At 40.6% G+C, this 22,158-nt stretch overlaps 1 protein-coding gene across 1 annotated transcript in view; it reads left to right on the plus strand.

Annotated features, from left to right (window-relative positions):
* Positions 1-22,158, plus strand: part of TMEM266 (transmembrane protein 266) — a 73,555-nt gene that overhangs the window by 23,510 nt on the left and 27,887 nt on the right. The window contains exons 6-8 of the mRNA XM_026038658.1: positions 946-1,134; positions 10,607-10,761; positions 15,330-15,403. Of these exons, the coding sequence (XP_025894443.1) occupies positions 946-1,134; positions 10,607-10,761; positions 15,330-15,403 (418 nt within the window). The remainder of the gene's footprint in view (positions 1-945; positions 1,135-10,606; positions 10,762-15,329; positions 15,404-22,158) is intronic.

Genomic DNA, 22,158 nt, shown 5'->3' on the forward strand with positions numbered 1-22,158 from the left:
TTGAAAGCTGGAGAAGTTTATTCTTGCATCCTACTATGAATCAAATGCAGCAAGTGGTGTTCCCTGGGGATTGCAAAGGATCAATCCCTGTTAGGACTTGATGTGCAAGCTCTGGCCTGTGATAAAATTATCCTTGACATCCACCAGATAATATGCTACCTGACAGTACTTTCAGTTTCTAGGTAACTAGTATCTTATTATGATTGAGGGAGCCACATGCATAGTCAGGCTCTGGTTTTTGCATGCATGGATTCCTGTTTAATRTTAGTGTGCCTCTCCAGATTTAAAAGTAAACTGTACAGTTGTGCGTATGCATAGTTAAGATAATCTTTCCAGATGAGTCTGTAATTCTTTTGAACCCTTGTTCTTTTGGAATTGCTTTGAAATAACTTGGTACAGAATGATCCTTTCTGGTCAAATGAAATCAAGTCAACATCCATCAAAACTGTTTGAGTATTGACCCACAGTAGAAGAGGGGTCAGACCCCCCCATTAACCAACAGCTGAATTGTATGAGAAGAATAAGAAGCTTAACTGCTCATTGCCCACTGATCTAAGCCGCAAAGCAGCGAGTTTTTTTAGGTGGAATATTCATGTGCCTTTTTTCTGTGTGTTTTGCATAAATATTTTGCTGCTGGTTTCCTAATTTGTTTCCATGTTTTTATAATACAGGTGCTTATATTTAGTGCTTTTTGAAGCAGCTTTGGCAGAGTCAAATGTTGCTGTCCTTTATCTGTGAGGTATCTTTTGACTTCAGTGGCATCTACTAAATACAAATTTGGATGGATTTGGGCTAGACATCACCTCCCTCAATGACCTTGCAACAGCCTTTTAAGCCTTTGTCTTAGGCTGCTATGAAGTTCTTGTCATATCTTTTGATATGTTTATCTTTGTTTAAATATGTGTGTATGGGAAAGATAGAAGTTTGTTTTTGTTTTATTTTCAGGCCTGCAATAGAAGGTGGTGTTTCGGAAGTTGAGATAATTTCACAACAAGTTGAAGAAGAGACCAAAAGCATTGCTCCTGTACAACTTGTTAATTTTGCTTATCGAGATCTACCCTTAGCTGCACTTGATCTGTCTGTGGCTGGATCCCAGCTTTTGTCAAATTTGGATGAGGAGTACCAAAGAGAAGGGTAAGTATAAAGGACTTCTGGTTTATAGATTTCATCTTAAAGAAATTTCATAGCCTGTAAAAAAAGAAACCTTGAGATTGAGAAGTGCAGCCACTTGTCCTCAAACTCATGTTAAAACTACTATCACAGAACAGAAATTACTTTTCTAAGCTATCTAACTTTCCAAGCTGGTATTGGACTCTTTGTAATTAAGTAATTTCTGGGTGCTGTTTGTCTGGAAGTCTCCTATCAGACATGGGAAAAACTAGACTGATGCTTCTAGTCTGTCAGATAAACAGAATGGGCAGGTGAAGGCACTGCAAAAGATGTTTCAGGAGGGCTTCAGGTGGTCAGGATCAAGAGGTCTCTTGATGCATCTCTTACTCAATGGTTAACGGCCTAGTAGTCTAGCCACCTGCTTCYTAGGCAAGGTATGTGCTTTTCACAGAATGATTTGTACCGAGTAATTTGCTTCTGTGAGACTGTTGTCTTTGAGAATGTATTTGCACATTACTCCTGTTTGTGAAGAGCATCTGTGCCAGGTTTCTAGAATAAAAGTTATTAATCGGGTATCTACTCGAACATTGCCCAGTGTCAGATTATGTAGCACTGTAGTTCTACCGTACAGGAGTAGTCATCCTTCTGCCCTGTTTAGTCTTGATATGGCTGTAGGAAGACTTTAGTGCTTTTTAACGAAAGATTTGGGTCAGTTGGTGAGAATCCAGAGGACTGAGAATGATTAGAGGCTCAGAAAACCTTTCATGGAGGGGTGATTGAAATAACTGTCTCTTTACCCAGAAGAGTGCTTTGAAAGGAACATAACGTAAGAGACATCTTARCGAGGAAGAGAATAATCTGTTGACTATCTCCACAGAGTTTAGGCCAAGAAATAAAGAACTTAATTTTCAAAGCAGAAGAGAATAGTTGGTAGCAGAGTGGTGTGTATGGGCAGGGACTGGAATAGCAATCGCTAGATACTTTTTCAGAAGGTGCGTTTGTCAAAAGAAGTGTGGTTTAATATCCTTTGAGACAGGGAGTAGGTGACTGGTTGTACTTAACCTCTCTGATTCTAAGGTTCTTGTTCCGCTTGGTGTTGCACTGAATTTATATATACTCTATTTTCAGTAAGATCCTTCTAAAAGCACTTCACAGTAAATAATATAGAGCACTCATGATGAAGACATTAAAAGGCTTTATATAAGCCTCCAAGTATTAACAGTTGAATATATTTTCATTTCAACTCAGAAATCAGTGAGGAGACCTACTTGATCTCTGCTCAGCAGGTGTTCTGTATGGTAGTCAGGAAGCACTGTGTGGGGAAGGCTCTTGCCTCCTTTAATTTCATTCCAAATTGGACTTCGTGAGACGTCTCCAGAATGCTGTTACTGCAAACAAGGGGAAGGAAATACATTTCAATTAGGTTATGTAAGTATGGTACAACTGTAACATAAAATAACCTGCATAGCAAAAGAGGTACTTCAGGATTAATTTGAGTATGCAGGTGTAAGCCTCAGGCTATTTTGGTACTGGATGAATACCAATTTAATTCAAATGTGCATTTTCATAGATTTTATGATTTGAAATTCCATTCTTCATAGTGCTCAAGTCCACAGATCTCCCGTTGTGACCATTTGGGCAGCTTTGCAATCTAAGCATGGAAGCAGAATTGTCCTTTGTTTGTCAGCGGAGTTCTCCTTCATTCAGTCCTCTCATCTGGCTTTGTCTATATAATAGGAACAGCACAGTCTTGTACAGACCACCTAGCAGCAAAGGGGGATTCCCTTAAGGAAATTCAGAGCTGTAGTTTGTCTCAGTGTGTGATGGCTGAGTATGTTCAGCTGGGTCCCAGATTTGCAGCTGCAATTGATGTCTTTGAAAATTCAGGAGCTGAGCTGAGCTAAAGAAACTCACTGGTAAAGAGAAATATTTTGCCTCTGCACCTTGTGGTCTGTTTGGGAAGGTGGGTGCATGGTGTTAAAGAAGGGTGTGATTTTTCTCTTGGCCTTGTTCAGATGTGACTTTCTCCTCTGCCCATTAGTAAGGAGGAGATATGGGATCAGTTGGTACAGGACCAGCCAGCTGCATCTCTCTCTGTGCAGAAAGTGATGTGGGAAAGGCAGTGGCAGGAAGTATCCAAGTTCTTGTAGCTTCTGCCAGCATCTTRACTTTGAAGCTCTGTTTCCCTAGCGCAAATATAGAGATCTGCAGATACCAGAAGATGCTAGTAATGCCAGGGAGTGCTGAAAGGTGACTTGGTACACATCTTCCCTTCCTTGTCAGGCTGCCTCTTGCTGCAGTCTTTCGAGGGTTGTCTACTATGTAGTTTTGCCTGAGAATTTCAGACAATGTGCCAGCCTGTATGAAGTGTGTATATTTGATACAGCTGTGATGGTCCAGATATGTAGCTAATCTAGACATGTTGTAGTTTTTGTGATTCCTGAGCTGTGCAGCAGGAAGGTCTAGCAGACCTTTGCTTCTTGGGAAGAAGAAACAGAAGAGCAGTAGGGTCTTGGAAAGTCCTGATTTGTTGTCACAAGCTATCCATGACCCTGCTCTGTTGGATTACTGTAACTTTTTTTTTTTTCAGTCCCTAGTGGCCAAGATGCTATTCCCATTTCCTCCTGTGGGTTGCCAGGCTTGATCACTAGTAAGTCTCCATGCATCAGTCTGTAGAGCAACAAGAGAGACATCAAACAAGAGAACAGCAGAGAGAAGGAGCGTCTGATTTAGGGATTTGACTGTGTTGCCCAGCCCTTTTCCTCTTTAACTTTTCTTTATGCCAAAAGGTGCACAGTGACCTAATCCAAGTGCACACTTCACCTCATTGGGTGAAGGATACCAGGGGAGTTTTCGTTTAATCTGAGAGAACTTTTGTCGGGAAGCATGCTATTAATAAGCAACCAGGCACAGGGGGGTGGTAGCTCAGCCCTGGTTTTGTGCCTATAAAATCTTAGATGGCACCAGAATAGCTACCCTTCTCACTAAGGAAAGATAGATTAACAAATGACAGACCAATTTCCTGACATTCCTGTCGCTTTAAAGACACAAAAATTAAAAATCTTATTTTGTTCCATTTGATAGGGCTTTGCTATTATCAAATGCTCAGGGCAGTCCCTTGATATTATTAAGGGAATGTTGTGGTAAGTCTGAGCTATTTTTGTCAGAATTCAGTTCATAATGCTGATCCCTGTGCTAAGCAACAAAGAACTACAGATTAGATGGCACATAAAGCCAATGCCTGAAATACATCTGCAAGATTGGTTGTAGTGAAAGGGAGGGTAAGAAGGCAAAAAAATAAAGCCCTTTCCCTCTTCTCCCAGAAATCTTCATATAAAACCCAAATCTTGGCTTCTAGTGTAGACTAAAGAAGGATTCTCTTCTTTATATACCTATCAGCCAGGGAAAGTATCAGTGTTGTTATGGTGGAAATTGGTTAGTTTGGATGGAATCTGCAATGAGAACTGTTTATTGTAAATCATGTAGGTGGGCTGGCATCACCACCTTTTCACTGGAAAGGAGTGAGGTACCCTTGGTCTCTGCAAATTGCAGTGGATGAAATGAGAGGTTGCTGTCCCTGACTACTTCTCTAGAAGCAACTGGATGGATGTGCTGGTTGTAATGGAGCAGAGGCTCTTACTGTTCAGAAAAAGGACATTTTCTAATAAATGGAAACAATTTATAGTTAATGTTTTGAGCTTTATGTTATTATAGCAAACCTTATATTAAGGCATGTCTTCCCCCCCACAGAGCAGTGTTGTGGAGGAATAGTAGAATTGTTCTTAGAACCAGTTTGAGTGTGATGTTAGTTAGTCCTGCTGATCTGCCCTGCATTAAACTTGTAAGAAGCCCCCTTAGATACCACTATACGGTGCAGTGCTATGTGCTTAGGTATTGCAGAAGTGATCAAAGCCAGAAGAATGTGGATGAAAAATAAGCTTATTCAAAAAAATATGCCTCATGTTTAGGAGAACATGCAATGCATGTCCTTAACCTATCTCTACTAAGGTGGTACTCTTGCATGTGAAGAAGCAGCAAAGCAGATGTTTTTCTTTGAATTTGTTGGTGAATCTGCATTAAACTCAGTTTGTATGAAAAGAATATATAAACAATTCTTTAAAGAGACTAAATTCTCATAAAGGTAAGGGTTTTTTAATTTTAAAACTAGCCTCAAGTGTCACTTTCTTTTTTTCCAGTCAAGTTTTCTGTTTTACAAAAAAATACTTCCTCTGCCATCAATGACAAATAAAAATGAAGTTGCTTGGAAACTGGCCTCATTCAGAAGGCTGTAATTGTGTAAACTATAAACAAATAGAGATGGGGAAGAAAAATCCCATATTCTCTTTAGATTCCAATTCAGAGGTATCATTCATAATTATAAGATACACCTGATAGACTGGATGTTTTAGTGAAGTAGTATGCAGTTAGTGGTGAGCTTCTAGTGTGATAAGATCTGCCTAATAGGGGTAGGTAGCAAGAGGAGATAGTGTAGCTCTTAATTATTTCTTGTATTTATTTGATATTGCTGCTCTTGAATTTTCCTCTATTAAACATAAACTTGAAGCATGAAGGTGCCTAAGACTGTCCTGTTTTATATCTACAGCTATAGCGGCTGCGAGTTCCACATGGTTAATGTGACTCAGTTAACGTTAGCTGTACGTAGTCACACCGTTGTAACCTAATCGTTTAGGATGATCTGTTCATAGCCTTAGGTTTGCTTGGTTGCAGGCCAGTTAGAAAAATGAATGAAACTGTAGGGATACCTGAAAAGAGAGCTGCAGGAAAGGATAGAGGGAGATAAAGAAGGAAACCGGAACAGGGGTGCAGAGATTCAAAAATTAATGCACAAAATAATCCTTAGAGCTTTTCATTTAAATAGGTTGCAGGCCTTCACTGATGAAAAGTATTCATCCATCCTGGGGAAAAAAGGAATTTCTGTTCCTTCAGTCTGTCTCCTGTAATTGTCAGATGTCATATTTCTGGCTTTCATATTCATCTTTCAGGTTTTTATTTTCATCTCTGAAGTATTTTACTTGTGTTATTGGTAAGATTTAAAGGTCATTTAACCAAATAGACTAGAACTGTCTCTTTTCTGCTTCTATTTTTCTCTTTTCTGCCCTTTTTAGATCTTCATCTGGCAGGTTATTTAAAATAAAGTCCCCTTTCAGGAAAGTTTGACCTCATGCAATTCCTTGAATGTATCAGGTTGATACATGGTGAATAATTAAGTCCAAGCTTCCTGTGCCAAAGGCTTTGGGTGAATGATTGAACTGTGCCCTGTGGTGAGCAAGTTGCTCGTATTTACACATGTGACTTTAAAGTTATTTTTAGCTGCCAGCCAGTCCCAGTCCAGAAGGATGATGCAAACTTTTAACAGCAAAATATAGCGAATGAGCCTGTAGTGCTGTTTGTTCTTGTGCAGTGCTATGTCACTGCTGCTCTCGGTGCTGTGGTCTGAAACGAAGACCTGCAGTGCAGCAAAAAAGGAGCATTCAGCACTACTGGCTGTGGGACCAGCTCTTAAMTAGAGAGCACACAGGCTATATTAGTATGAGGATGTTCCCTGATTTAGAAACTTCTTATTTTCTAGTAGAGACCCTTTATAAAACATTTATCCTTGTGAAGTGCTGTTCTGCAGGATAACTCACTGTTTTATGTAGCCTACTAAATCCTTAGTCTCATCTACCTCATAATGTCCATCTAGTGTGTTTTACAAGTAGCACCAGTAGATGGAGGGAGTGCTACTACAAGTGAAAGAAACTAACCTTCTAGCTTGGTGTTTTTCAGACTCTTTTGGTTTGATTTCCTTCCCTTCCCCCCAACAGAATTTGATATAAACTTTTTTTTCTCTTAGCCCCCTTTTTTTGAGGATAGAGGTGCGATAGAGATAGCCCAAAGCACTGTTTGCAAAACACTCTCCTGGAGAATGGAAATGTGGGTCTAATATTTCGCTCAACACTGGAAGCAGTTGAAGCTGGAAAAGGAAGTTGCAAGAAATGTGGCTTCATGCATAAATTTTAAAAAAATTAAAGTAATTTAAAAAAAAAGTAAAAAAGAAATTATAAAGGTTGGGGGTGAAAAGGGATCAGTGCTGCAAACGGTTATCTTCTAGAGACTCGCGTGCAGTGATGCTAGCAGAAGCCCAGGAAAGGGGTGCAAAGTTGTGCCTTTTCCTCAGGGTTCCTCCTGTGTTCCTCTTGCTGCTGCAGCTTGTCTTCTATGAGATTCTTGTAGTTTTGCTGCAGCCAGATCTTGTATTTTTATTTAGCCTTTCTGTATTTCAGTTGTTTCCTGGCCATGGCCCTTCTACTCCTTCAGATAGTGATTTGGATCTTACCCATCCTTCTGTTTTCTAGTTGTATTCATCTTGTGAGATGCAAGCACTTGCTGCATCTTGCCAAAAAAAAAAAAAAAAGCAAGTGATGTATAGCACAGATTTGGGGATATTTTTTTGCAAGACTAGAAAATAGAAATAGTGACAGATGTTAACAGCTTGAACAAACTGTTTGTAGTGATTCCTTACCAAAGAAATATGTTAAACCTTTCCCAGTTTTGCCTTATGTTCTTTTCCAAGCTGTTTATTAATAAAGCTAGCAGTCATGGTGACAGATTGGCTTTCAGAAAGCCATGTGTGAAAGTACCTTTAAAAAGAGTTATTCCTGGTAAAATTCCATCATTATCAAACAATTCGAGTTCCTGTGGGTTAACCTCACCCAGGCTTTGTGAGGAAGATGCCTTAGAGTAGGGAAAAGTGTCTTATACTTGTGTATGGTTAGCATGTAGTCTCTGGATACATTTGAGCTGTAAAAGTCAACTTTTTCTAGACGATTCATATGGCTGAGCTCCTAGTCTAAACTTTGAGTAGCTTTGCAGTGTTGCACAGGAAGTGGTTAGAATTTAGAAAAGTAAACTTAAGCTTACGCTAATTCCAGTAGGGTTTTGGTTTTTTCAAATACTGCATTTCTCACCTGTTAAATGGATGAAATCTCATACATGAGGAAAAGGAGATACTCTACTAAAGTTATATGCTTAAAGGAGATGAGCAGATTTCTATTTTAATAAAGTGAGTTGTAATTAACTTTAGTTAAGTCCACCCCTCACAAGATGAAATAAGGAAAAAAAGAGGAAGGAGGCAAGAGCAAGAGCACTCAGAAAAGCAACCCATTTTTTAAGACACAATGTGCTGGTCATGTATGATGTCTGTGGAGAGGTGAAGATGCCCCTTAACTGCTCCTTAACAAGGCAGGGAGTAAAGGCACCTCTGTGTAATGAACCGAGATACAAAACTGTAGGGCTTTTTCTGGTGCTTTATTTTCTTTACAGTTTGCAACTCAATTTGTATATTTTATTAGTAAGTGCAATCTTGCAGATGCTTTGCAAGTCACTTCAGAACATTGATTCTCCAATTCTAAGCTGATGCTTTAATTCAGAAGGTCTTTGGAATTGTTGAAATCTTGCTACCGCAAAGAGGAGTACAACTCTGCATTCCTTAGCAGTTTGAGTAGTAATGACTAGATTGAATAAAGATTACCGTGCCTGTATGTAATGTCCACTGAGTATCACGGTGGATTTTTATTCTTACTGGTGCATATTTGGTGTCTTTTAAACTCAACTATAGAGAGCTCGTAAAGGAACGTGTATAGGCCCTCTACTGATCATTTTGGAAACAGAAAAGTGGAGAAGCTGCCCTGCAGTACTTAAATGCTGGCAAAAGAGGCGGTTTGGGAAGGGGGACAGAAATATCAGAAGAGAGTGGAATCAAAAACTAAATTAAACAGGGCCATTCTGCGGTGTTATTAGAAAAATCCGCCTTCCTAACCCGCTTTCCCCCCATCCCCCAAACAAAACAAAACCCCCAAACCAGCTGTAGTGAAGACAGGTTATCCTGTTCTAAGTAAAATCCACTAAAAGATAAAGCTTGCAAAAAGGCGTATTCTAATGCGTTTTTTGCTATTTTTTTWAAAATAGCTTTTATAAAACCATCAGATCTTGTATTTTTGAGTTTGCTTGAGTTGTTTTCTCATGTAATTCTTTTCCAGGCAGTTTCTGAGGGGGGGGGGGGGAAATCAACCTTGAGTGCTTTTGTATTCTAGGTTAGAACCTTAATCCCCTGAGCTAAGGACAAATCCAGTAACAATTGCCAAATCTTCTTAAGTTTAAAGTGTCAGTAGAGAAGGTCTTCCAGGGTCAGGTAATCGGGCAGCGCTCAGTACAAGCATTGAATGGATACTCACAATCTAAAAGCTGCTTGCCTGAACCAAGCCTCTGAACGCTGCTTGTTGTTGCTTCCCCTCACTTTTGAGTGTGGTTATTTCAGGGAATGTTTTGTGGTGTTTTGTTTTTTTTGAAATGTTTGAGTTTAGAGTTTAGAGACTTGGAACTGATACCATTGATTTTTGTGTATTGATATGTCATAGTTCATCAGTGTTTTCAGAGATAGGCCAGTACAGGAACATTACAAAAGATGATGGGACATGATATAGTGTTTCCTGTATATCAGCATGGGCTTTGTGCAGCTCAGCTCCATTCTGTTATTACTGCTACTACAAATATTTTTCAAAAGACAGATTTGAGATTTTGGAGAAGCTATTGAAAAGCTGTATCTGCAGCAGCATCGCACTTCCCAGTTCACTGTCTTCATTCTGGTCCTGGTAGCTGTATGTTGTAGGACTTGCTGCAGCTGGTGTCCCTAGAACATGCGGGTTTGCTTTGGAACCCAAGTACAGGTTTTCCTTGAAGCCTGCATGGTGGTACATTACCAGCTACCAAGGAGGGGTCTGAACCAAGGGTAAGAAATTTTTGCAGAAGTTCGAAGTTGTTGATAGCAAGTTGGGAGTTGCGGCTGCCAGCATGTTTGATTTTATAGACTAAAAGCCTCTAGCAGAATTTGGTAGCTCTTGGCCAGATCTGTGCTGTACTAGAACCAGGATAATACCTAAAACTGTACTGGACAAACTCTTGAAAAATCATCTTTACTTTCTAACTTAAGGCACAGAACTCTGGTGTTGGTATCCACAGATAAATGGTTGCAGTATATTTGTCAAAATATACATGAAAGATGGTGAGACGAGAAGAAAGCAGCAAAGGAAGCATGCATGAGAGCCTAGGACTGTGTTACTCTGTGCTGTGGAAGGCACTTGGGCATTAGTAATTTCCGGAGGGTTGGGAAAACCTCATTAGAGGAGAGCAACTTGAGCAAGATCCACAGGGAGGAATTTCACCTCTGTTCCAGTAGGAATTTAGCATACTTATTGTATCAGTCAGCACAGCTGACTGTAACTAGTTACTGTAACTAGGAATTAACACTATGCTTATTTGGAGACCTGTCCAGCCTTAATAAAAAAAAAAAAATCAATGAAAGTGGGGTTTGCAAAGCCTTTGTCATTATGATAATTATGTTCATAACAGCAGAACTTATCATTTCAAGTCCACCGTTCTTCAGCGCTTTTTCTTTTTCACTACTTCTTCTTTTTCCCTCTTAATTTTATTTCTTTAGATCTAACTGGCTAAAACCGTGCTGTGGGAGACGAGCAGCTGTGTGGCAGGTATTTTTGCTCAGTGCAAGTCTCAACAGTTTCCTGGTAGCCTGTGTAGTATTGGTGGTGATTCTTCTGACTCTGGAGCTCCTAATAGATATAAAGCTTCTCCAGTGTGAGTAGGAGGACTACTTTTTTTTTAATTGTAATGAAATATAGGTTTAACTTGCTGGGTGGTTTTTGAAGAGGGGAGGTTTGGGGGATTTTTTTTTTCCTGTCATGTAAATGATTACTAGCCTAGGAAAGAATTGTGGTTTTTGTGGAACCCTGGTATAGTGAAGTCAGTCCCTGCCCCTTTGCTGGTCATATTCAGTGCAGGACACTTTCAGAGGCAATAAAAGGTGTATATGCAGGCTTCTGCACATATGTCAGTAGTCCCTGAAAAGGTCTGTCCTTCAGGACAGCTGCTTTCTGTATACACAGCAGAAAAAGATGCTTTGTGCATGGTTAACTTCCCTGATACCTGTCACATGCATGTGGATGGATGCAAATGAAGAACTCACTAGCTTGGTGCTGTCTCTATTGTTAATTTGCTTCAACTGAGATTGGTAGGAGTTGAATATTTTTCTATCTTGTAATGCTCTGAAATGATACAAATTTTCATTGTGCTTGGCAAAGGTACTGTAAGCTGTTGAAATAATTTTACTCTGTCTGAATTCACTCTACAGAGGTTCCACAAAGCAAAATTGAGTGCTTCCTAATACTTGCTTCCTAATACTTTTTTCTACTACTTTTTTCCTCCATTTTCTTTTCTACTTTAAATGATACAAGTCTTACATGAACAGAAATACCAGTTCCATTCTTTCCGCTGATAAATGTTGGAGAGCAGCATTTAACACCTCCCAACCATCTCAAATGTGTTCAGGCAATCCCATAGATGCAAGAATATGTAGCTTAAGTGAGTCACGGCCTGCTATCTCCTATGGCAACTTTCAAAGTGAGCAAGTGAATCTCTTATTCTGATGTCCTTTTATTCTCTTGTTTTAGCTACTGATACTAGTGAGTTAATTTCACTGTAAGGATTTAAGCATTATAATGAAATAGGATTACTTTAGAGGTATAGTGTTGGCAGTTACTGTCGTTTTATAAAACCACCTAAGATAAAAATCACTGGTTATGCTGCCTTCTCCACACTGCTGTTGATGCTTGCGTAAGTCTTCTTGCACTTTTCTCTGACACTGCTCTGAGCATGGCTACTCCATTACTCTTGTCTTGTGCTCTTGGACTTGCTTTCTAGAGTCCCTGATAATTTACTATTTTGTACTGAAACTCAGGATTTGGATGAAAAATGTAGGTTTCAAGAATCCTTAATCTCTAATCAGCGGTCCTGGTCAACTGGGAGGTCCCAGATGAGGGAGAACTACAGACCTGTCAGCCTGACCTTGGTCTCAGGGAAAGTTATGGAGCAGATGATCCTGAGGGTGATCACACAATGTGTGCACAACAACCAGGGGGTTGGACCCAACCAATACAGGTTCATGCTGGGTGTTGCACCTCAGTCCCAATAACCCTATGCAATGCTACATGCTTGGGGTAGAGTGAATGGAGAGTGATTTGGCAGAAAAAGGGGGATGTTGGTTGACAACTGACTGAACATGAGCCAGTAGCGTGCACAGGTGGCCAAGAAGGCCAACAGCCTCTTGGTTTATATCAGGAACAGTGTAGCCAGCAGGACCAGGGAAGTGATTGTCCCCTTGTACTCAGTGTTGGTGAGGCTGTGCCTCAAATACTGTATTCAGTTTTGGTGCCCTCACTACAAGAAAGAGTACATGGAGGTGCTGGAGTGTACCCAAAGAACAACAACAAAGCTGGTGAAGGGATGAACATGGACCTTATTAGGAGCAGCTGAGGGAGCTGGGGTTTAGTGCAGAGGAGGCTCCGGAAATCAGTTATTGCTATCTACAGCTACCTGAAAGAAGGTTGTAGTGAGGTGGACATTGGTTTCTTCTCCAGAAGAGCTGCCAATAGGGCAAGAGGAGATGGCCTCAAGTTGTGCCGGGGAGATTCAGATTAGACATCAGGAAGAATTTCTACATGAAAGAGCAGTCAAACACTGGAACAGGCTCCCGGGGGAAGTGGTGCTGCCTCTGGCAGTGTTCAAGAAACTTGCAGGTGAGGCACTTAAGGAGGTGGTTTGGCAGACATGGTGCTGAAGGGCTTACAGTAGGATTTGATTTTGAAGGGTCTTTTCTGACTGTAATGATTGTATGATTCTCTGTTATCCCAAACCATTTTCTTTGTGAGTAACAAGCATCCTGGCTGCACATTCATTTTATTCTTGAAGTGCAGGCAAGCAAAAGGTAAAAACAGAACTTTTAAGCTTTTGGCTATGGTTTGAGGGGGAAGTTGATGCAAGTACAGAATGCTCTTTTGACTAAAAGTGGCAGCTGCATAACTAGGTACTTTGCCTCAACCCAAATCCCAGTGCTGTCTTGGCCATTGCAGAGCAGAATTGAGCACCTCTTGGAGAAGAGGAATCCTCTTTTTTTTTTTTTAGCCTTTCACTACATCTTTGAAGAGAAGTCTATTTGAGGACACAATATATACAGGGTGATGATTAAGCTTTTGTTGAAAAGCTTCTTGCATAGAGGACTATTTAAAATCTTCATTTTTACCAGGAATTTGCTTGCACACTGTCTAGCAGTGCATCAAGCAGTCTTTGCTACACTTAACTCAGCATAGGAAATTATTTTCCTTTCCAAATTTGTGGTTGCTATATCTTTCTCATCCACTAAGGGGCAGTTGGAGTCCTGAATGTCAACTGTCAGCCCTTGGAAAGAACTTAATGTGACTTCTGTTTATTATTCTCTCGTCTACCCTATTAAGGCAGTGTATTGTAAAAGTGAAATATATTAATTTTGCCTGTTATTCCACCTGTTAGAGCTCTGTTACACCACAGAAAACCCCCTCCCGTCAAGTCCTAACTGAGCTGCTGTTGCCAAGAGTTCCAACAACTTCCAACCCCCTATTGAGGGTTTCTGTTGTACCCTGATTTCTCTGCCTTCCTCTTTCATTTTCATCAGTTTTAATCCTCAAGTGTTTGATTCTGTGCATGCCCCTGTTCTGTTCGTGGGGCTTGAAGTGAATTCTGCCGGTCTTGAAGCACATGAAGACAGAGATTGCCATCAACTTCCTGCAGTTATACAGGAATACTTGTAAACCTGTTGCCTGTTGGCCCTAGGAGTAGTAGGCTCACAAATATCCTGAAGCAAAGAGGTTTTCTTTTCCCTTGAACTTGAGAACATCTTACTTTAAGAGCTGCTGGTAGTTCAGATGTTGTATACTCTAAGTTTTCTACTTTGTCAGCAAGGGAGGGAATATTGGTTACAGAATTCCCTTTGAACTTGCTTAGGAATCCTGCAGTGTCCCAGACATTCATCTTGAGCCCTGAAAAACAGTCCATGTCACAGAGTGTCTCATGTGAATTAAATTGAGCCTTGCAACAGATTCATTTGACACAGTTTGCTTTGCTTATAAGCAAAAATCAGTTGAATCAGATGAAAGCCTAATTTTACACTGGTGAGAGTCTGTTCAAGACTTTAATGAAGTCTAAAGTCATTCTTTTAATGAATTCGGATTGATTTATTTTTCCCCCCCAGATTGTTTCAATAAACCACTTCCTAAGAGGATTTTTGTTCTAGGTCACTTGTTCCACTTGGAAGGTGGAACAGCTCCCTCATGGTGCATGAAGAACACCCATATATATAGGGTGTTAGTGTGTAATAGCCAGAAGCTTATAAACTACCATCTCAGTGTGCTCTGTACAAACCTCTTTTTGCAGAGGAGTTTGAAGAGGCAATTTAATTGACTGTCTTTGTGAAGAGCACTGCTTAAAAAGACATGTGGTTTAACTAGTTGCTTTAAACTGACACTTTAATTTTATTTGCTGTGGCTTTCTTGAGTGTTCTCAACGGAGCTTGCATGAGGACAAAGTTGTGTGATGGCCGTATTTCCTCAAATACATTGTACAAAATAGGCACATTTTTGCAAATATGTTTTTCTGACAAGTTAGATATTTGACAGACTCCATTGATTCATGTTTTGAGATTTGATCTTACTAACAATGAAATTGCTGCTTTCTGTTGCTCATCTCAATAGTTTTCCTAGAGTCAGCCTTGACTCTGAGAAATGGGGTCTGGAGGCAATTCATGCCCCATCCAGACTATCTAGGTCTTTTATGTAGATTCCTAGAAATGGATTTTAAAGCCTGGTTTAAGCACTTTTTAAACATCTGATCCAGCCAATTACTCTTCTAAGGTGAATTTTTGAACAATAGGTAAAGTATTAGCAGGAATACTGGAGCCTTCTGCTTGCTTATAGACCTCAGATTCTGAAATATTAGGCATAGCAGATTCAGTAAGATATCCTGCCCTGAAGTAGTGCATGGAGCAGTGACAGGGCATCAGCGACCTGCAAGGTGTGTGCCATTGTTCACCAGCAGCCTCATCTGTAAAAGCTCCCCTGAACCGTGGCTGTGAATGTGTTGGCCTGCGTCAGCACAAGCAGCTGCCAGAGCTGGAGCTCCATGTCTCATTACATCTCATCCCTTTTCTGGTACTTCCACCATAAAGTTTCAGAAAGAAAGCTTCTCCCACAATGTGCATTGTAGCAGTACTAATGATATTGAACATAAGTTGCTTTCAACTACTGTAACGATGCTTCGTTGTATTGTGTTAATTGCAGTTTCAAGTGCTTCACAGTTTGCAGGAATAATTCACTGGATCAGCCTAGTCATCCTGTCTGTTTTCTTTTCAGAGGTATGTATAATCAAAGATCTCACCACATACAGAAATGCAATATATTTCTTGAGCTGTCACTGAATTTGGTGACGGTTTAACATTGTTTTGATTGTGAATAAGTGCAGCACAATGCACCCTGTACTTTAAAAGAAAAAAGAACAGTTGCCATTCTTAATCAGCAAATTAAAGATTCAGTTTATATCGGTGCTCTTTGTCAGTTGTCTAGAATTGTGATGGGAAGCATGGAAGATACTCTAAGTTATAATAAAAATGCTGTACAAAAAAGGATAATCGGAGTCACCACAGACTAGGACAGGGCTAGTTTCATTGCTGTATTCTCACAAAAATCTTGTTGCTATGACTGTGAATAAGAAATTCTTTCAGGAATAAAGAACCCTAGACCTATTCTATGGGAAGATTTGTTATAAGAATAGAATTATCTCATCTCACAATGTACATAGGTTTTTATACCTCAGCTGTGTTTCTAACAGAGAGAAGTTTAAGAGAATGAAACAAATGGTGAATTTCTTTGCAAACACCTGTATGACTGTATGAATTGGAAAAGGCCATAGTCTTGATACCAAAAAAAAATAAATTGAGGTAGTTAGTTTTCAACTTTATTCCAAAAAAGTCATCTATATGAAACATTTAGACTACCTTGGAAATGTCCCAAACTATCTATTTAGGGTTTTTTCCAAGGTCATAATCTATTGTTACAAAAAGTCTGCTATGTATTTTTTTAAACTATCCCCTCTTGTATGTTGGAAGATGGTTTGGAGTCATATATTTAAAAACACATTTTTCTAGTTCCATGAGAAAAAATATCATCTAAAAACAAGTTAGTCTTTAGTAAATTCTTTAGTTTATTATCTAGTAAATTCTAGTTTATTCTTTATTCTAATAAATCTAGGTGAAGGTTTAAAAAAAAATTCAGAAACTAGAAGCTGCAGTATCTACAAATGGTCAGATAAATAATGTGTGTAGAATTCATGCTCACAATATTACACCACTACTTACTTCCATGCTTCCATATCTTTCTTTATATACATATATAGTATTGCCCCCTGCTAGAGCCAGGGATTATAGCTAGTGGTGCCAGACTGCCAGTGGGCACTTTCTGAAGGAAAAGGGAGGAGGTCACGCGAGTGCTTTCCATCCTGGCCTTGTCCGGTTGGAGATACGCTTCATTCTCACTGCTCACATCCCTTGCCAGGGAGCAAGAGTTGTGGGGTACATAGAAACCCCTGGAACCAAATTCTCCAAAGTTAAAAGCTTAGCAGTGTTTTCCCTTTGTTCATCATGCATTGAGATTCTTGAAGTTTGTGTTTGCCAGATGAAGTCAATTCTGTGTTTAAAAAAAAAAAAAAAAAAAATCCCTTGCCCCCACTAAACCTTTTCTTTCTCCAGTGCGGATCAGCACCCTGGAGCTTCCCGAGCCTCTTACAGGATCAGCCTGAAACTGCCCGGACTTTTGCTGCGGCAGCAGGGCTGCATGCGCTCACCTCCCCGCAAAGCCTCATGCCGCGTCTTGCTCCTCTCTCCCTTTCATACTCGTGTTCATACCCTGACAGGTTTGGTAGCTTGCATGTGGCAGTAGCAGCACATCCTCAGGGCCAGCACGGGTATCATACCTGCTACAGGAGATGAATTCTGTCAATTTTGTTGAGACAAGGACCTGCATGAGGGGATGGACTAACTCAGAAATACTCTGCAGGAAACCAGTAATAGAAGTACTTCACATTGTCAAAGCTGATTGCATGCTCATCACCCTCATTTTGTACGTGTTGTGTTTTGTCTTCCCTGCATTGGACATTTAGAAATATTTTTCTCTATGTGCCTGCTCTCCTTTCCATAAGCCTTTTGTCACCTGTTTTTTCTGTTTCTGTCTTTCAAAATACCTTTCTCCTAGCTGATTATGGTTTGAATTTGCAGTGACTGAGAATGAGGCTATGAGAGGCAAAAGAGAGAGTGGATTGGGGATGTTAGTTCATCAGGAAAATCTGGGACAGCTCAGAGCCTATGACTGAGTGAAAGCAACAGAGATGGCTCCCCAAAGCATCTGAATGTGCTTCAGAGCCTACTGGGCAGGAGCAAGACCAAGGGCTACCTTTGCTTCTCACAGGTCATGGTTTGATATTGCCTCATGCCAGCTTGGCTTGAGAGGCATTAGCATGTCTATTTGTGTTGGAACGTGTCCCATCAAAAGAAGAACATAAGGTTACTTCTTCTTTCCATGCAAATGCAAAGCTTTGATGTCCAGAGGTTATAAAATACTGCAAAAACTGCAGACCAGAGAAATCAGGATTTTTTTCTCCCATCTTCATTTTATTTACTCTTTTGGTGCCTTGGGGGAGTTTTTTGCTGCCCGATTTTGAGTCTACTGTCTGTGGAATTGTGTGTTGGTCAGAGTGTATTGCAGGGAGATTTTGCACTCTGTGACTGGTCATGCCCAGATGACTTTCCAGAGATGAGTGGGATTCATTAATTTGCTTGAATATAACGGGAACTACCAAGGGATGATAAGCCTTTCAGTCAGTGTCTTTTTCAGGATTTCTAGTGATTGGAAAGGGCGGTTTCCATAGCAAATACTGTATCCCAAGGTGGGCTGGGCTGTSTATTGTTTTTCTCTCTAAGTTGGTTGCCATTAGTTACAAATGTGGATACATATTTCTTCAGAAAGGCCTTAGCTGAGAACAAATAATACAAAGTTGTAACCAACTCTTGTAAAAATAAAAATCTTAAGTGCAAAATCTTAATTTTCTGGAAGAATACATCTGATTAAAAGCTTAAAAGCTGATGCTGTGAAGTCTCTGCAAGTACTGACAGTCTTTTCCCAACAGAGTTAGAGGCACTGGCCTTTTGCAGGGGTGAAGGGAAGGGGCCAAGCACTCCAGCAACTGCCAGCAGAAGGGCTGCCAACAGAATTGAGTAGCTTTTGCCTGCCCTTACTACCCTTATGTTAGAGCCACAAGCCTCAAAGGAATTATTACACTCTGTTAATCTTATATTCTTCTTCTGTCACTGTCTGTGACTTTCTGACATTAAAATATCCTTATTCAAGTGCAGTGCACATTGACTCTTTTTGCTTTTTCTTTTTTTTCAAGTATTTGAATAGGTCTTGCTAGTGGTGATGATTGTGTGTGTTTGTCTCTTTACACTTGAGGGGGAAAACCCCAGTACCAACAGCAAGGCATGGGTTATACCCTATCAGGAAGGTGAATTCAGCCTTGGTAATAGTTGGCTGAGAAAAGGAAGATGGGGAATATCACAGTGTTTTGGTATGTGGATTGGAGTCTGCTTATATTTTAATAGCCTTATGTTGCCACCAAAAAAAACCCTGATTCTGTAGCTGCTGTTCTGTTCCTCTCAGACTGATGAGAGTGTTTGTTTGCAAGAATTGGGTACTTTAGTAGTAGTTATTTGCATTACTGTGTGTGCTTCACTCAGCCAAGCACTCAGGCATTCTGTTAACTTTCAACATAGAATCCTTAAGAATCATAGAATCCTTAAAGTTGGAAGGGACCTCTAGAGCTCATCTAGTCCAACCCCAGTGCATGTGTTTCCCTGCAAGTAACCAAGACTCATTGAACTGTGTCCTTTTCCCTGGAGCAGGGGCTGAGAAATGAGCCCTTGCATTGGGGCTTTGTTTGCTTAAATATGTCTGAAAATTCATACTAGTTTTTCATTTTAAATGGAAAAAAAATCTAAGATTTTATTCATCCTATATATTCAAATAAAGTGTTCACAGCATTCTCTTCCTGTTGATAGAAGCCTTGGGGAGCCTCCTAAGGAAGTCTGTAGCAGTAGGGTCAGACAACAGAACTAAATTAACGTCCTTCCCCTGCACTTTTTCATAACAACTTCTGAGGAATTTGATAGAGAAATCAGCTCTTTCACCTTTTGTAAAATTTTAGTGATGCCTTGAATAACTAAGCAGAAATATAATTTTCTGTTAATTCTGTAATTCTATCGGCTGAAGTTTCTGAATATTTGCTTTGAATTCAGGTGCATGCTGCTTTTCTCACTGAACATCAATGCACTTTGTTGTCTGTGCGTGTTTTGATTTTTTGAAGCAGCTGATGAGAGGGGATATAGGAACAAAGTTGGGGATTTTCTAAGTTACTGTATTAGAAAATTAAATTTAGGCTTCCTTCTTTCACTGTGTCTCACTGTGTCTCTTAGAGGCTCTTATTGCTGCTTGGTAGCAAGCACTCAGCACCTCCACATAGTGCACCAGAAGGATAGGTAATCATGTCTAGAGGAACTTCTCATGCAAAGCTGTCTCTAACAGCATTTTTCCACCTCCTGGCAGAGTGCTGTGGCTCCTCTAAACCTCTCCTCTCAACCACTCTGCCCCCAAAGCCCTTTCAAACACTACGGAGTTCTCAGTTTAAAACTCACCACCTAATGGTGGTGTCTGTGCAAAGATACATTTGTATAGTTGTGATATCAGAGTATTAGTGGTAGCTAGTGTAAAAGAATGGGCAGGTTTATGGCTATTAGTGTCAACAGGCTTTTACAGGTGGCTATTTCTACATGCAGTGTTAGAGCTGCAGCTGCTGCAGAGCACAGCACAGGGGCAGCCCGTGTGTGATGTGAGGTCCAGAGTCACCCTTGCCCTTTCAGAGCCCCTGTATGAGGAGGGTGCCCTGGAGGCAGAACAGCAGCTCTTTGAAGATGCTGGCATGTGCCTGGATGCCTTGGACAACGAAGGCAGCGTCTCAAGGCAGTCACCCTGCAGGGCAGTGATCAAGCCAAGGTCCTCACAGTGGCCTGAGCCAGAGAGGTTGCGCATCACAGATGGGCTACGTGGTGTTCTTTTCGGGCAAGATTTTGATAAATATTTGGTCTTATGAGATACATTTCTCAGGCAGAAACTTAATCTTCAGAAATTTCGTGCAGCCCTGAGGTAAATGCCCTCTGCAACAGATTCGTTCTGTGGTAGTGGAAGGAGGGAGATACTCTGCCCAAGGCCCCTTTCCACCCCAAATCATCCACCATCTCTCTCTCAGCTCAAAATGCAGCATTGCTCCTCTTTGCTATCAGCTAAGGCAGTTCCGCCCCCCGGGCTGCCTCATTTCAATTTCTTYGCACTGAGGATGAATGTGGCAAAGTGAGTCATGGAGTACTGAATTGTATATTCACTGTGCAAGCAATAAGTATTCAAAATTATGGAGCGCACAGTGCAGTAAGCTGACAACTGTGACTTGCTCACATGCATTGTGGGAATTCACCCGGCTGGCTCAGCAAGGCACTTGGCCAGGTTGTCCTGGAAAGGCAGAGAGAAAACCTGCAGCATTACACAGCTCTTCCCAGCCTTCACTGCACTCGGCTGACCTTGCGTGAAGGACCAGRCATCACCAAGGCACGCTGTCACCTTCCAAATTACATTTCTGCCTTAAAATGATTTAAAAACTTCTTTATATTTACTACTGATAACTTATCAGAAACGTTAAGTCCTTCAGCTCATCTTAGTGTGCAGGGCAGGTGTTTATGTAATTATTTAGGTTTTCTTAGGCTGAGAAAACAAACAAAAGAAAACTGTACTTTGATATAATTAGAAATCAAGAATCAAGAAATGGTCTAGTTTGTCTTTCCCAATTAGAGGCAAGCAATCTGGCAATGGCTTTTAACATAAAAATCCTCCCATTTATACTTAATGTTCAAACTTGTGTGTCTAAAAACACCAAATGCCTGCAGTGTGATGCAAAATTGYGTGTGCATTTGCTACAGTGTTGAAACATGACTGCACATCAGTAAGAAAACAGCAGTGCTTCTTCCTTTTTGCTTTTCCTCGTTTTTTATAAATMCTAGTATCAATACAACAAATGGTAACAAAAGAACTAACATTTATGTTTGGATTGTGATGAATGTTACAGTTGCAATTCTCAATTCATTTGTCTTTTCCAGTTTGGTCCATGTACAGTGCCTAGGAATTTTCTTGGATTAATTTCTGTCATATTTGTTTAAAATATATTTTTGACTGTTTGGGAAAAATATTTTAATGTTATTTGTAAGTGACGCTAGTTCTTTCATCTCCATCAAAGTAATTATTGTGTTGACTCCTTAGAGRCCAAAACTGCGCAGGGAAATTTATCCAGTAAAATCCTGATTTTTGTGGTTTGGGCTCCTCCGCTATTTCTGTGACGTGGAAACCTGTCTTGTAGAGGTAGCATCGAGAACAGTGCTGCATTAAACGTCTGCCAAATAGAGACTTCCCGTCATCGCTGACTTGTGCTGATTCACAGCAGCAGCATAAAAATGCAAACACTTGCACTAGCTTCCAGCCAGCCCTTGGGTCTATGCAGAGCCATTAATATGGCAGCAGCGCAGCTGGATTTAAGCACCGCAGTGAGGTATTGAAAAGGCAGAAAGGAAATACTTTTTATGTGCTGTCAGCAGCTCCAGGTTGGGATTGTGAGCCAGTGTTGCTMTTTTGTCTGTGCACTTATGCTTTGTTGTTTGAAAGACAAAACCTTTAAGCACAGCTCCCTGGGCAAGGAGGATTTTCACGGAATCACAGAATATTCAAGGTTGGAAGGGACCTCCAGAGATCATCTAGTCCAACCTTCCCGCTCAAGCAGGCACACCTAGAGCATGTGGCACAGGGTGGCATCCAGGCGGGTTTGGAAGGCCTCCAGAGAAGGAGACTCCACAGCCTCCCTGGGCAGCCTGTTCCACTGCTCTGTCACCCTCACAGTGAAGAAGTTCCTCCTCACCTGGAGATGGAACTTCCTGTGTTTCAGCTTATGCCCATTTCCCCTTGTCCTATC

The sequence above is a fragment of the Nothoprocta perdicaria genome, unplaced genomic scaffold (genome assembly GCF_003342845.1).
Source record: "Nothoprocta perdicaria isolate Ctin4 unplaced genomic scaffold, notPer1 scaffold_214, whole genome shotgun sequence".
Taxonomy (NCBI): Eukaryota; Metazoa; Chordata; class Aves; order Tinamiformes; family Tinamidae; genus Nothoprocta; species Nothoprocta perdicaria.